The 13125-nt window shown below is 37.7% G+C and overlaps 1 protein-coding gene across 2 annotated transcripts; it reads left to right on the forward strand.

Annotated features, from left to right (window-relative positions):
• Positions 1-321: 321 nt before the first annotated feature.
• Positions 322-13115, forward strand: LOC140779512 (lysine-specific demethylase JMJ705-like). 2 transcript variants are annotated; one of them, XM_073124600.1, is made up of 7 exons: positions 322-1507; positions 2540-2618; positions 2699-2787; positions 5879-6029; positions 7313-7992; positions 9176-10075; positions 11619-13115. In XM_073124600.1, the coding sequence occupies exons 1-7, from the start codon at positions 664-666 to the stop codon at positions 12905-12907; spliced, it is 4032 nt and encodes a 1343-aa protein (XP_072980701.1). In that variant the 5' UTR covers positions 322-663; the 3' UTR covers positions 12908-13115. The 2 variants fall into 2 exon arrangements, with proteins under 2 accessions (XP_072980701.1, XP_072980710.1); XM_073124609.1 differs by having other exon boundaries at positions 2716-2783.
• Positions 13116-13125: the final 10 nt, after the last annotated feature.

Genomic DNA, 13125 nt, shown 5'->3' on the forward strand with positions numbered 1-13125 from the left:
CTATGTTTCGCATTTACAGTGAAAGCCCTCCTCCTCCCTTTAGATCTTTGTATATTTAAATTCCCTTTTATCTAATAAAGTGGTTATTTGCAAATAGACTGTGGAGAAGAACTGATTTATAAATATATCTTTTTTTAATTGAAACAAAAAGAGGGAGTTTTTTTGTAAAAAGAGAGGGTAAAAGTGTGGATGGTTATTTTGCACTAAAGACCCTGTATATATGGTTATCAAGAAAGCAGTGGCATTATGGATATTTACTCCCAAAAGCAGCTCCCTTTTCAAGCCCCTTCCTCACTCTCCCCTTACTCTCTCTCTCTCTCTCTCTCTCTCTCTCTCTCTCACATGCTCTCTCTCCTTCCTCTGCTCTTCTCTCTCTTCTCGCCTCTTCCTCTCGCACATAGATGGAGAAGGGGGAGGAGAGGGCAAAGTTAGGGTATTAAACAAAGAGGAGAGTTGCTGCTTAAAAGCTACTAGTGGAGATACCCAAAAGGAGAAAGGGGGAAAAAGGTTCTTTGAGAGCATATGGAATAGAATCCTTTTCCCCATCCCCTTCTTCCCATCTCAGTCCCAAAATTTCTCTTCTCCACTCTTTTGTGCTGCAATGAGAGAAACAAGGTGATCTTTTGTTTTTTTTTTCTGTTTTTTTGGTGCCCAATCTTGCCAATGGCAGCAGACCCATCTCCCGCAGAGGTCCCCCAATGGTTAAAAACCCTACCTTTGGCCCCGGAGTACCACCCGACCCCGGCGGAGTTCCACGACCCTATCGCCTACATCCTCAAGATCGAGAAGGAGGCGTCGCGCTACGGCATCTGCAAGATCGTCCCGCCTCTCCCTGCTCCGCCGAGGAGGACCGCCATTGCCAATCTCAACCGCTCCTTCTCCGCCCGGAGCGTCGGCTCCGAGGGCCCCAGAAAAGCTCCCACCTTTACCACTCGGCTGCAGCAGGTCGGGTTCTGCCCCCGGCGTCCGCGCCCGGTGCAGCGATCGGTGTGGCAAAGTGGCGAGCACTACACCCTCGAGCAATTCGAGGCGAAGGCGAAGCAATTCGAGCGCGCCCAGCTGAAGAAAACCGGAAAGAAGGCGTTTTTGCCGCTCGAGATCGAGAGTCTCTTCTGGAAAGCTTGTGCGGATAAGCCTATCTCGGTTGAGTATGCGAATGACATGCCTGGGTCAGGATTCGCGCCTCATGGGGCAGGGAAGAAGCGGCTTGAGGAGGATAGTGGCAATGTGGGGGACACACCGTGGAATATGCGGGCGGTGTCACGGGCCAAGGGGTCGTTGTTGAGGTTTATGAAGGAGGAGATCCCCGGGGTGACATCGCCGATGGTGTATGTCGCCATGATGTTTAGCTGGTTTGCGTGGCATGTCGAGGATCATGATCTTCACAGCCTGAATTACTTGCATATGGGCGCGGGGAAGACGTGGTATGGGGTGCCGAGAGATGCTCGTTTGGCGTTTGAGGAGGTTGTTCGCGTGCATGGGTATGCTGAGGAGATGAATCCTCTGGGTGAGCGTTTCGCCTCTACTTACTCTTAACCCTGTATTTAGCTATATTTTTCTTCTCTTCCGTATATGTTGGTTCCCTTCTGTGTTGTTCTATTTAGTTGTTGTATGTTTCCCTTCCCCTGTTCTTTCTGTCACATGGCTCATTCTCTTGTGTGGACAAGTTGGATTTGTGTTTAACAACTGCATGCAGTCGAATTCAATCACCAGAATTGTTGGATAACTTTGGGATCTTATTTCCTATAGCTCTTTATGCTCTACTTGACTGAGAGAGAGTTAAAAAGAGGGTTGGCTTTTTCTCCTGAACTTTTATGTATCTTGTTACTTTATTGGCTTCTTATACGTAATTTATCTCCAGTAATTCAGTAAATGTTTCAGGTGGCTGAAAAATTACTTCTTCATTTTCATTAGTGGTATACTTTCCTGCTGCTTAGATATAGGACAAAATGAGTACAGGCTTTTTGGTTTTAATGAATGAAATACATAGACATGCATGGATATGAGATCATATGAAAATATTGTAGAGGGCTTTTGTTTATTTTCTCTATAAAGTGGGAAAGTTAGGATGCTAACATGATTCCATGCATCTATTGCAGAAGGGAAAATATCTTCTGGAGGTTAGTTTTGTAATTGTCATGTATCTTGATATGCAATGAAATCATATATAAAGAGTTCCAGGCTTGGTCTAAGATTATCTTATCATCTGAGGCTCTAGTGATCTTAGATATATATAAGTTCCAGTCATCACTGTTCCAGGAGCTACCTGAGGGATTCTTTTCATGTCATAACATCAAAAATCTTCTCTATAAAATTTCTACTTTTTTCCCTCAAATTATTTCAAAATTTCTAGATCATTCGCGACATGTATAAGTATCTTATATGGAGAATTTTTCTGTTTTTTTAATTTGTTGCTAACTTCCTTGAAGCTTTCTCAGTTACTACCCTAGCTGAAGACCATTTTGTTCTTTTGTGTCATTCCTAATATGTACATATTTGATAGTTTGATGAACAGTATTTTGTTGTGGACTTTTTGCAGTGACATTTACAACCCTGGGTGAAAAGACCACAGTGATATCTCCAGAAGTACTTATGGATGCTGGAATCCCATGCTGCAGGTGATAGCAGATCACATCTTTTCTCATGTTCACTAGTTGAAGTTTAGTTAGCACTTAGCTTTTGGGTTAATCATTGATAGATCCTTCTACAAAGCAGATTGGTTCAAAATGCTGGAGAGTTTGTTGTCACATTTCCTGGATCTTATCACTCGGGTTTCAGCCATGGTAGGTATCTTCCTATCAGATTCCTTTTCTTTCGGAGGGCATAAATGATCTGTCAAGCATGTCATGACGTACATACATTCATTTATTGTCCATTTTGTATAATTGAGGTGTTTATACTTCCTTGTTCATGATTCTCATATTAAGTATTTTATCTTTTTAGCCTTTGTAGTACATTAGCACATATCAATAAAGTTGAAGTAAAATGGAGGAAACAACCAATAACCTTCTGTTTGGGATTTGGACAGGGTTCCAAGGTGATTTGTAAGGCCCCCTAGTTCCATCGTTATTGCCTAGTTTCTAGGTATGATGACTTAGATGGTCTATTAAACAAGTCTATGAAGAACTTATAGAAGGTTCAGAAAATGGTAAACACTATCCTTATTTTGGGCAAGATTAAACATCTTATTTATTGGAAGAATGTATAACATAATAAAAGTGAATATTGATTAATATGGAAATTAATTTCTACATTTTGCATTACTTCATCAAGTCGTAATTTCAAACCAAAGATTTCAGTTGTTATACCCCAGTTCCTCAATACTTAATACAAGACCTGTTATGATACTTAAGTATCTTGATACTGTCCCATGCTGATACTTGCCAATTCATGCCACCCCATGCTGGGCCAGTGATATCCTGTATCACCTGTGATGCTTGTGACTAATTGACAAATTTTTTTGGCATGAGGGTGTGTCATCCTCTGTTGGCATGTTGATTGGCACATGCTGTATTGATGGCTAACTAGAATACGCCATGTCTAGCACGACAATCCTTGGTTCAGATCACCAGTAAAAGAAGGAAAGTTACTGCTGGAATTTTTTTTTTTTCAAAAAGCTTAATCCCTTAATTTCTACCAAATCTCAATTCAAGTGGTTTATCTCATCCTGATCGATCCAATATTTATTGGATCCATTCTCATCACTTGGGTTTTTCTTCTCTAAAAAAATGGATTAATAACATGCATAAATAAGCCAAAACATGAAAACTCTAATAAGTGAGAGAGTGATTATGCCACTCGGACAAGGCATTTTGGACAAAATAGAAGGATGCCTAGGTGACTAAGCATTTTGAAAGACATTAGTTTGGATAAAATCAACTACCAAAAAGTGGAAAACTCCTTTCCATTTGTTAAAATATTTCATTGTGAACCAAAGGTTCTCATATACCTATCAGTCAAAGACAACAGTGAATGGTTGATATCTCTTCTATCAGGTCAAATCAGTGGTTTTAGTAACATTATTTGATTAGCAGTCTGTAAGTACAAATTAAATGTTTTTGTAACCCAACAACATAATCATTATTCATGAAGATCCCAATATTCCTTGTTAAATTAGGTGATCTTTTACCTAAATGGAACTCCATTTTTAGAAATTAGGACTAAGATTTTAAATCTATTCCTTGCTTGACAATAGATTGAACTTTCTAGGAATTTTCTTCAGATCTGTTTGATCTTTTAACTGATTGATGTGCTAGTCTTGGGCCATGATGGCATGATGCCATATTTACTGGCATGGTCTAGCATGGCAGGACATGCTACATCATGGAGCATTTCACACTTGGTTAAGAATGCTTGAATCAAATATCTATGTTATGATTTTACACTTAAGAAGTATGTATTATGTAAGACACTATTTCTTGAATTTTATCTGCTATGTTGTTGCTATTGCTTTTCCTTGCAGTACTATATAATGAAGTGTTGCTTTTACATCTTTAATCATTCTAACATAAGCAATAGCTGTTCTTTGGTCATGAGTTTCAGATATTGCCCTAAAAAAACATTGAGTCCCGAATTTTCCTAAGATCTTTTCACATTTAGTGAAAAAGAATTGGAAAGAACGTTTTCCCAATTTTAACCACACTTCGAGTCTGATTCTAGGGAATTTCTTAGATGGACCATTGATGGTTATATTTCTATGATTTTGGGGTTTTCCTTAAATTGAATAACAATTTTAGAAATTTGTGCTCATTTTTCTCAGACTTTTTTATGGGACTTCAAAAATTTGGAAGGAAAAAAGATCCTCTTGGCCTGCAATAGAGTCTGAGTTTGTTGAAATTTGTCTAATCAACCACCAAAGATAGATCTAAGTATACCAAGTCTCCACAATCTTTGGCTCTCTTTTGTCTTGCCATTCTTCCTCTTGCTACCGGGTCATCTAGGTTTGTCATTGTTCTTCCTCCTCTTATTTAAGTCCACACCAACTGTACATGTTGTGTTCTTTCCTTCTGTTGGTGTGACAGGATAGCATGGATCATTTGCCTGGTAAGAGATTTATAAAGAATTGAAATCTCAATAGTCTTAGGATTTAGTTTACATAGTAATCATTTTTAATGGCGACTTTATGAAGAGAACAGATAATATATTCATGTCCTTGTTGATTTGGTCTAGAAAGATTGATTCGATATTGTGTTTAATATTCTTTTTCTCCTCAAAAGTCCTATTGGCAGGCATGGTATTTGTTGAAGGAAACAATTTCATTGGCCAGGTTGGCTGTTGCTTCTCCTATACATATCTTCAGTCCCTTTCTAGGTCTATTTCTTTTGTCTCCTTGTAGAATTTCCTGGTTCTATCTTTTGGGCAGCACCTCTCATTGATGTCATTAAGTCACTCGGGCACATTTCGTAACCATATTACTTTCTAATTGCAAATCACTCATCTATCTTGGCATTGTAATCTTAGTTAACCTCATTCTCTAAATATGATTATCACTTGATTCCCTGCTTGACTACTTCCCAATTTATCTAAACATAATGCATTACCTCTCAAATTATGAAGTTTTCTATTTCAGATTATTAGTATCAAATGGTCATGGAGCACAAAGAAAGGACCTAATTATACCTTTGATCACCCTTGTTTATTTCTTCTGTTCTAGTGGACTCTACTTTTTTAGTTATCTTGAAGTCAATCTTTGTAGACCATCTAGGTATCAATTAAGCAGAAAACGTAATCTACAAGTTACATTGCATAGGCAGAAAATCTTTAAGTTCTGGTTCAACACACACATTATGTGTACTGCTAAATATTCTCTTTCTCCTCATGTTGGTTGAAGCTATCAATTTAGCGAGAAATTTTTTCTCACTTCTTTGTTTCCTGATAGGTTTTAATTGTGGGGAGGCAGCAAATATTGCAACTCCAGAATGGTTGAGAGTAGCTAAAGAAGCTGCTATTCGAAGGGCTTCAACTAATTATCCTCCAATGGTGTCTCACTATCAGCTTCTTTATGCACTAGCGCTGTCATTATGCTCAAGGTTTGTTCTCTCTTACGTTTCAGCATCCATATAGGAGCGTTGCAGCTCTATTAAAATTCATTTGCTAATCCTTGACTTTCTTATTTCTCCCCATGTTTATATTTTACCTTGTTTTTCCCTTTATACTAAAAACTTAATTGGTATAGAAGTCTCTCTTCTCTCTTAAAGTTCCTTTATTCTATTCTCTCTTTTTCTTTTAAATTTTTTCTTTCTTGCTTTTTCTCTTTTTCTCAAATCAGTCCACAGTTATCTTTTATCAATATCATCTTTGACCTATGCACTGGATTCCCTTTAGTCCTCAATTACCACTTCTTTTTGAAATCTTTGACCTATCTAGAATCCTAGATATGATTCTAAGTTCAAATCTGTGGCTAGTATGCATTACTATTTCCACTAGTTTTCTTTTGATGATATATGCATTTTCTGGTTTCATACTCCATATGGCTGTATGAAATATGAATCATCTTCTGGACACTTCAGCCCCATTTGTTTTCCAGCTAAGGGAAAATACTGGAGTAGTTATTTCTAATTTCTTACTCTTAATATTATACCTCTAATATAGTAGGGTAATTTGATATTTGGTTGTAAATTAGAATATTCCTCTAATAATTATCTTTGATGTGACATAAAGTTGATATAAAAATATAAGTAAGAAGTGAAAATGATTCAAATACCCTTGATTTGATATATAAGTCATCTTTTGTAGGTATGCAATGTATACTTGAGTAAGAAATGAGATAAGTGGGTAGTAGGAGAGGCAATAAGTAGACAAATTGAGCAAAAAATTTTGATTTGTGGAATGACATAGATAGAGGATAGGAGAGAGGATTTTTAAAATAACTTTAACCAAATTAAGGGTAAAATAATAATTGGGCTTATGTGTGGAATAATGTGAATAGTATTTCTAATCAAGAATAGGGATAATTTGACTTTTTAGTTTTGATTACAAATCTAGAGTAGTGTTTCTTAATCTAGAATAGTAAAAAAATTAACATAGAACTAAACAGGGGTCTCTGAGCTTCCGAAATAAAACCGTACTAATTAGATTTCCTTTTTCATTTCTCCTGTGACCCTTTCACAGTATGCAGTATCTTCTAAGGTGACTTTCTGTTATCTTGTTCTTGTAATGCATAATTAGTTATTACTATTAGCATCAATGTTGAAGAGATTATTTTAATTGCGTCATTTATTTGACCTTGTAATTTCTACTTGCGCTAGCAGAGTATGAGTTATTGAGTTTAATCTTTTGTGCTTGCATAAGTAGCATTGATTTCCTTGTACAGGGTTCCCATTACTTGCAGTCCTGAACCACGAAGCTCTAGGTTAAAAGATAAGATGAGAGGTGAAGGAGAAATCATGGTCAAAGAGATATTCGTTGAAAGTGTGATAAAAAATAATAACCTTCTCAGTGTTCTTCTGGATGAAGGATCTTGTATAATACTTCCGAAGAATACATCTTACAGTCCTTGTTCTAGTGTTCCTACCAGAACCCAGGTGAAGATAAAACCAAGATTATCACTTGGTTTCCAAAGTCAGCAGCTGTCAATGGAAGCATTACCTTCTGATGCTGTCATTTCTGAAAGAAGTGAAGGGATGAGGCATTTCAACAGCCCATGTTCAGTAGAAGAACATCCGTCCACTGTATCTCAAGGAAAGAAGCTATATTCATCAAATGCTAAAGTTGTAGCTGATTCTTTCTGCTCTTCCACCCCAGAATTGCAGAGTTTAGTATGTCGGCAGGGCGATGGCTTGTTGGATCAAGGACTGTTGTCATGTGTCACATGTGGTATATTGAGCTTTGCATGTGTGGCAGTCATTCAACTGAAAGAAGCAACAGCCAGATATATCATGTCTAGCGATTTCAGTTTTTTCCATGGCCATATAGCTGATTCTGCAGAAACAAGCGATGCTGATAATATCTCAAATTGGAGGGCATCTGACCACCACATGGTTTCTGATTCAGGTTAGTTTAAGATTTAGGTAACATAATCTTTTTACTGTTTCATTTCATGATTGTGCCAATGGGTTCTTGTTTTTGGATAGATTTCCACCTTCTTTTGTATGTTGCCGACTTGATTCAATAGTCTTCTATCATTTAAGTTTTTGTTTCCCATGAAATTTCTTTGATCAGCCAAATTTAAATTCATCACAATTTTTGTCTCATTTAAGCAGGTGACCTTCCAATCCAAATAACCTTTGTTGTCAATCTTCACTACCAGGAAAAAAATTGAATGCATTTAAGCCATATCATACATAAGTTAGATTATTTTCATTATGTACAGGATTATAACATATCCTTTTGTGGAAGATGTCCTGATCATTTGTTCGTCAAGTAATTGTCTGAATCACTCTCATAGAAGGAAAGAGTTGGAAAAAGATTTTCTCAAAGGATTTAAAATATGCAGCACTGGATCCCAGAACAAAATATGTTGGGCTGCATATACTGTGCTGCCCCAGTATATGGTGCTGTTGTTGATCCTCAACCTGATGATTCACTATCTGTGAACCATTAACTTGATGATAGAAACATCAATTTGATGATCTGATCTTCTCTTCTATTTTTCTTTGTCTCGAAGTCCCTCGAAATGAAAATCTAGTGCATTCCTTTTTTTGTTCTTTCCATTTATAATGGCAACTGGTGGCTTCTATTGTTTCATAATCCTAGAAGAGAAGATGAATTAAATTGCTTGTTGATCTAGTGTAGATCTTCCTTGGATCCTAATACTAATTGGGTTCTCCTTCTAGCTTTTCTTTTTCTATAAAAGGTGTTAGAATGCAATAATTCTAATTACTAAGACTATGTTTGATGCACTCAATCGGGCAAAGTAATCAGATTATCTACCTTTCTCTGTATTCGGGTGGCCAGATTAACAACTTCATTCTTCTCTAGAGAAGACAGAAAGAATCCATTTGTTTCGTATATGTACTATGTAGTTGGTTTATTATTATTTTGATATGTTGGGATATTGCGGAGATTTTCTCCGAATGTTGGTACTAAAATTCCATCTTTTGATGAACTAGAACTTTAGTGTGAAATTGTTGTCTTGAGGTCACAATACTATGCTTCCAGTAGTTCCTTGTTTCATCTTTCATCAGCTTCCTTATGCTCTATAGGACTTTTAATTACTTTTGTAGCTCCTCCACAGGACAAGCACCAATTACTGCTGGTAGTTTGGTGTCAAATACATTTTCAGTCAAAGCTTCAGATCAATGTGAACAAATTTTCAGTAAGACAACTCGTAAAGGCATTTCTGCTCTTGATCTTTTAGCTTCTGCTTATGGGGTCTCAGACTCTGAAGAGGAAGCACCCAATGAGATGTTTGCAAGTGCTGATGAAAATGATTTTGAGGGCTCCTCCTTAAAATGCAAAACAAATCCAAAATTAGCAACTACATCAAAGGATCTCTCTTCAAGTACCACTCCATATGAGACAGAACAACAGTTGGACAGACATGAGTGCAAACAGGGATACACTGGGATATCAAGGATTCCTTTTGCAAGATTAGATGCCGGAGGTGAAGCGTCGGTTCAAAATTCTTGTAACATTGATGACTTATCTAATTTAAATGGAGCAACAAGTCCCAAGTATGTGGACACTTGCCAAGTGAGGTTAGAGTGGAATGGGCAAGTGGATGCAGGAGCAGCATCGAGATGCTTAAAATATGGCAGTGAGATGCAAGCATCTAGTGTAGCGGGAAAAGCGGACAGCAAGCTGCTCTCAATGTATTGTGGTGATGATGAAGTTAATGGAAGGTTTCAATTAACTGGGACTGCTAGCATTAGTACGAATGATATGGAAAATCCAGGGTCCAATTCTGGAGACTTTTCTAGGCAGCCTGATACCTGTGTAGATTTAGCTGCAATAACTGGAAATGCTCACCTGAGAAATCACAGAAGCTCTATAAAGGAGTCAGCCATGTCAGACATGCTAAAATATGACAAGGATATTTCAAGGATGCATGTATTTTGTCTCGAACATGCTCTAGAGGTGGAAAAACAACTTCAACCAATTGGTGGTGTGGATGTTATGCTTTTGTGTCATCCAGGTGAGTAGTACTACTATAATCTACCTTTGTTTTAATTACCAATACTCTTTCTTTTGTTTCTGGCATACTACGCATGTCCTCTTTTATGTTTATTCTTGATGACTATGTTTTCATTAGTAGAGACAGAAATATCAGAAGATTCTCTTTTTAAAAGAAGTAGGGATCTGAGGTTTGAAAGATCCAACTGCAATAGTAGGAGGAACAAAAATAAGATTGTGGAGATCCTTATTCTTATACACTGATTCTTCCTGGTACTTAATTCTGATGCAACAACATAAAGGATTGATGAGCATCAAATTATGGGATGGTGATGATGGTGGAAGGGTGTTCTATAAAATCAAGGATCGATAGATGTAGAAATAAATATTGTGGTGAAGCCTCAAATTTTGCATGCCTCGTTATACCCTAAATCTAAGATCTTAAAATGGAGAATGTTTCAGTGTACATGGCTCCACCTACATAGAGTCTCCGGAGGAAAGATTTATGTATCCTTACACTCATTTTTGAAGTTGTTACAAAGACTGGAATCCCTGACCTCTTGGATACAAGGAGCAATCCTTACGGTCATGTTAAGTGAACTTGATAAATTTAATAACGACAAAAGCCAAAAGAAGTGCAATACAAATAACTCTTAGGAGGAGTAAAAAGAGATCTAGAGAACTAAGAGGACTACCTAATGTTATAAGAGAAGTATCACATCAAGAGGAGACTCAAAGATGCTAACAGGAAAATTGAAGACAATTTGATGGGAGAATAAAAGAGACATTCAAATAACATTATTTAATTTAAGATTATTTCTTGTTGGATGCAATACTGGAAAATGCTACGAGGATAATGCTTGCTCCTTGAGCCTCTGGCTGGTAAACTGTTTATATGGGATGTGGAAACCAGCATGGCATGCCCACTTGAGTCACATAATAGTACAAATTTGCCAAACCAAATAGGTCTGAAGTAGTCAGAAGTTGTGACACACTAACAAAAATAAGTTTTTAGTGTACAGTAGTGAGTTTATGGGGGGACAAAGTAGGGTTGATGTGCCTAGTTAAGTTCATTTAGTCGGTTTTGTTTCATGCATTATTATGTTCTCTGATTTCTCATTAAATTTATTTGATTTTAGTGATGTTTGTAAGACTTATCTTTAAAGTATATGGAAACCTCAAGTTATAGCATTATAACTGGATATTCTTAGTAACTCTTACTAAGCTGGACAATTATGCAGAACTTTTGTTTCGGAAATTTGAATTTACATTTTATATGGTGTATCATTTGCTTTCCATCTCTTTCATCTCTGAACCAACCACCTTTTTCCCACATCGCATAATCATATGATAGTTTCATGGTTAACACAAGAATGGAAACTCTTATCTTCTTCTAGCCAGTAATTGTCTACTGTATAGAGCTTGTCGACTATTTCCACTAATCTGCTCAAGTTTGTTGCTTGAACCAAATAAATATTATATAGGAATATGCTGCTAAAGTTCCTGCATCATATTTATTCCTTTCTAAAAGTTGTCTTCCTTAAGAAGAACCACATTGCATGCAGAGTATCCTAAAGTAGAAGAAGAAGCTAAACTTATGGCAAAAGAGTTGGGAATTGATCATGAATGGAAGGAGATTAATTTTAGGGAGGCAACAGAAGAAGACAAGGAAAGAATCCAAACAGCTTTGGAAGATGAGGAAGCCATACCCGTCAACAGTGACTGGGCAGTAAAGATGGGCATCAATCTGTACTACAGTGCCAGCCAGAGCAAGTCCCCACTTTACAGCAAGCAGATGCCATACAATGCTATTATATACAAGGCGTTTGGCCGAGAATCTCCAGGTAACTCTCCCATGAAACCAAAAGGTCCAACAGGAAGACTGGGCAGGCAGAAGAAAATAGTGGTAGCTGGAAAGTGGTGTGGGAAAGTTTGGATGTCCAATCAAGTCCATCCATATCTAGCTCATATAAATGAGTATCAAGAACATGAATATGAGGACAGATCCCACCCAGTTCCTGTTCAGAAAACAAAGGTCAAACCCAACAATCCACGTATTAAAAGAAGAGAGCGGTCAAATGGAGATCTATCTATTGGTAGCACACCATCAACAAAAAAATCTGGAAGGAAGAGAAAAAGACCGTCAGGGAAATCAAGAACCCAAAAACGGAGAAGTGCTCAACTGGATAGAACTGACATCTCTGAAGATGTACCTGAAATATCTTCTTCATCTAAATGTCCTAAGGTTGTATGCAGCAGCCTGATTAAGAACCTATCTAAAACTAAGTGTCAGGAGAATTGCAGTCAACATGAAATGAAGCTGAAAATCGGAGCTGAGGATGCCCCAAGAACACGACTTAGAAGGCAACAACCAAAATTAGAAGGCATAGAAATGAAAACTTCGAAGAAGTCAACCAGTAATAGAAAAGCAAGAAAAGCTCAAACTAAAGATTTATCTGGGAAGGATGAAGAAGAAGAAGAAGATGAAGAAGAAGAAGAATACTCATGTGACTTGGAGGGATGCTCCATGAGTTTCAGCACCAAGCACGACCTGGCATTGCACAAGCGCAACATATGTCCACTCGAGGGTTGTGGAAAGAAATTTTTTTCACACAAGTATCTTCTTCAGCACCGCAAGGTTCACTTGGACGACCGCCCTCTGAAGTGCCCATGGAAGGGGTGCAAGATGACGTTCAAGTGGCCGTGGGCCAGGACGGAGCATATAAGGGTGCACACAGGAGCCCGGCCTTATGTCTGCAAGGAAGCAGGTTGCGGTCAGACCTTCCGGTTTGTATCAGATTTCAGCCGCCACAAGAGGAAGACAGGTCATTCTGCGAAGAAGATTTGCAAATAACTGCTAATTTTTGTGCACTAATATTGTTTTTATGATACTGATGTGAAAAAGGGAGGGCCAAAAATTAATTTCTTGTGAAGAATGCAATTGATAGGGGAGTAGGATAGGTTAGGTGTCCTCTCTAACTTCTTTCATTGTTCTCTGCTTCACAGTCAACTGTTCATTGTCCAAGCTCCATTGGCCTCATTGAATTAACTTAATTTACTCATTTTCTTTGC

This window comes from Typha angustifolia, chromosome 3 (assembly GCF_048772165.1).
Source record: "Typha angustifolia cultivar Huaian chromosome 3, ASM4877216v1, whole genome shotgun sequence".
In the NCBI taxonomy this organism is placed as follows: domain Eukaryota; kingdom Viridiplantae; phylum Streptophyta; class Magnoliopsida; order Poales; family Typhaceae; genus Typha; species Typha angustifolia.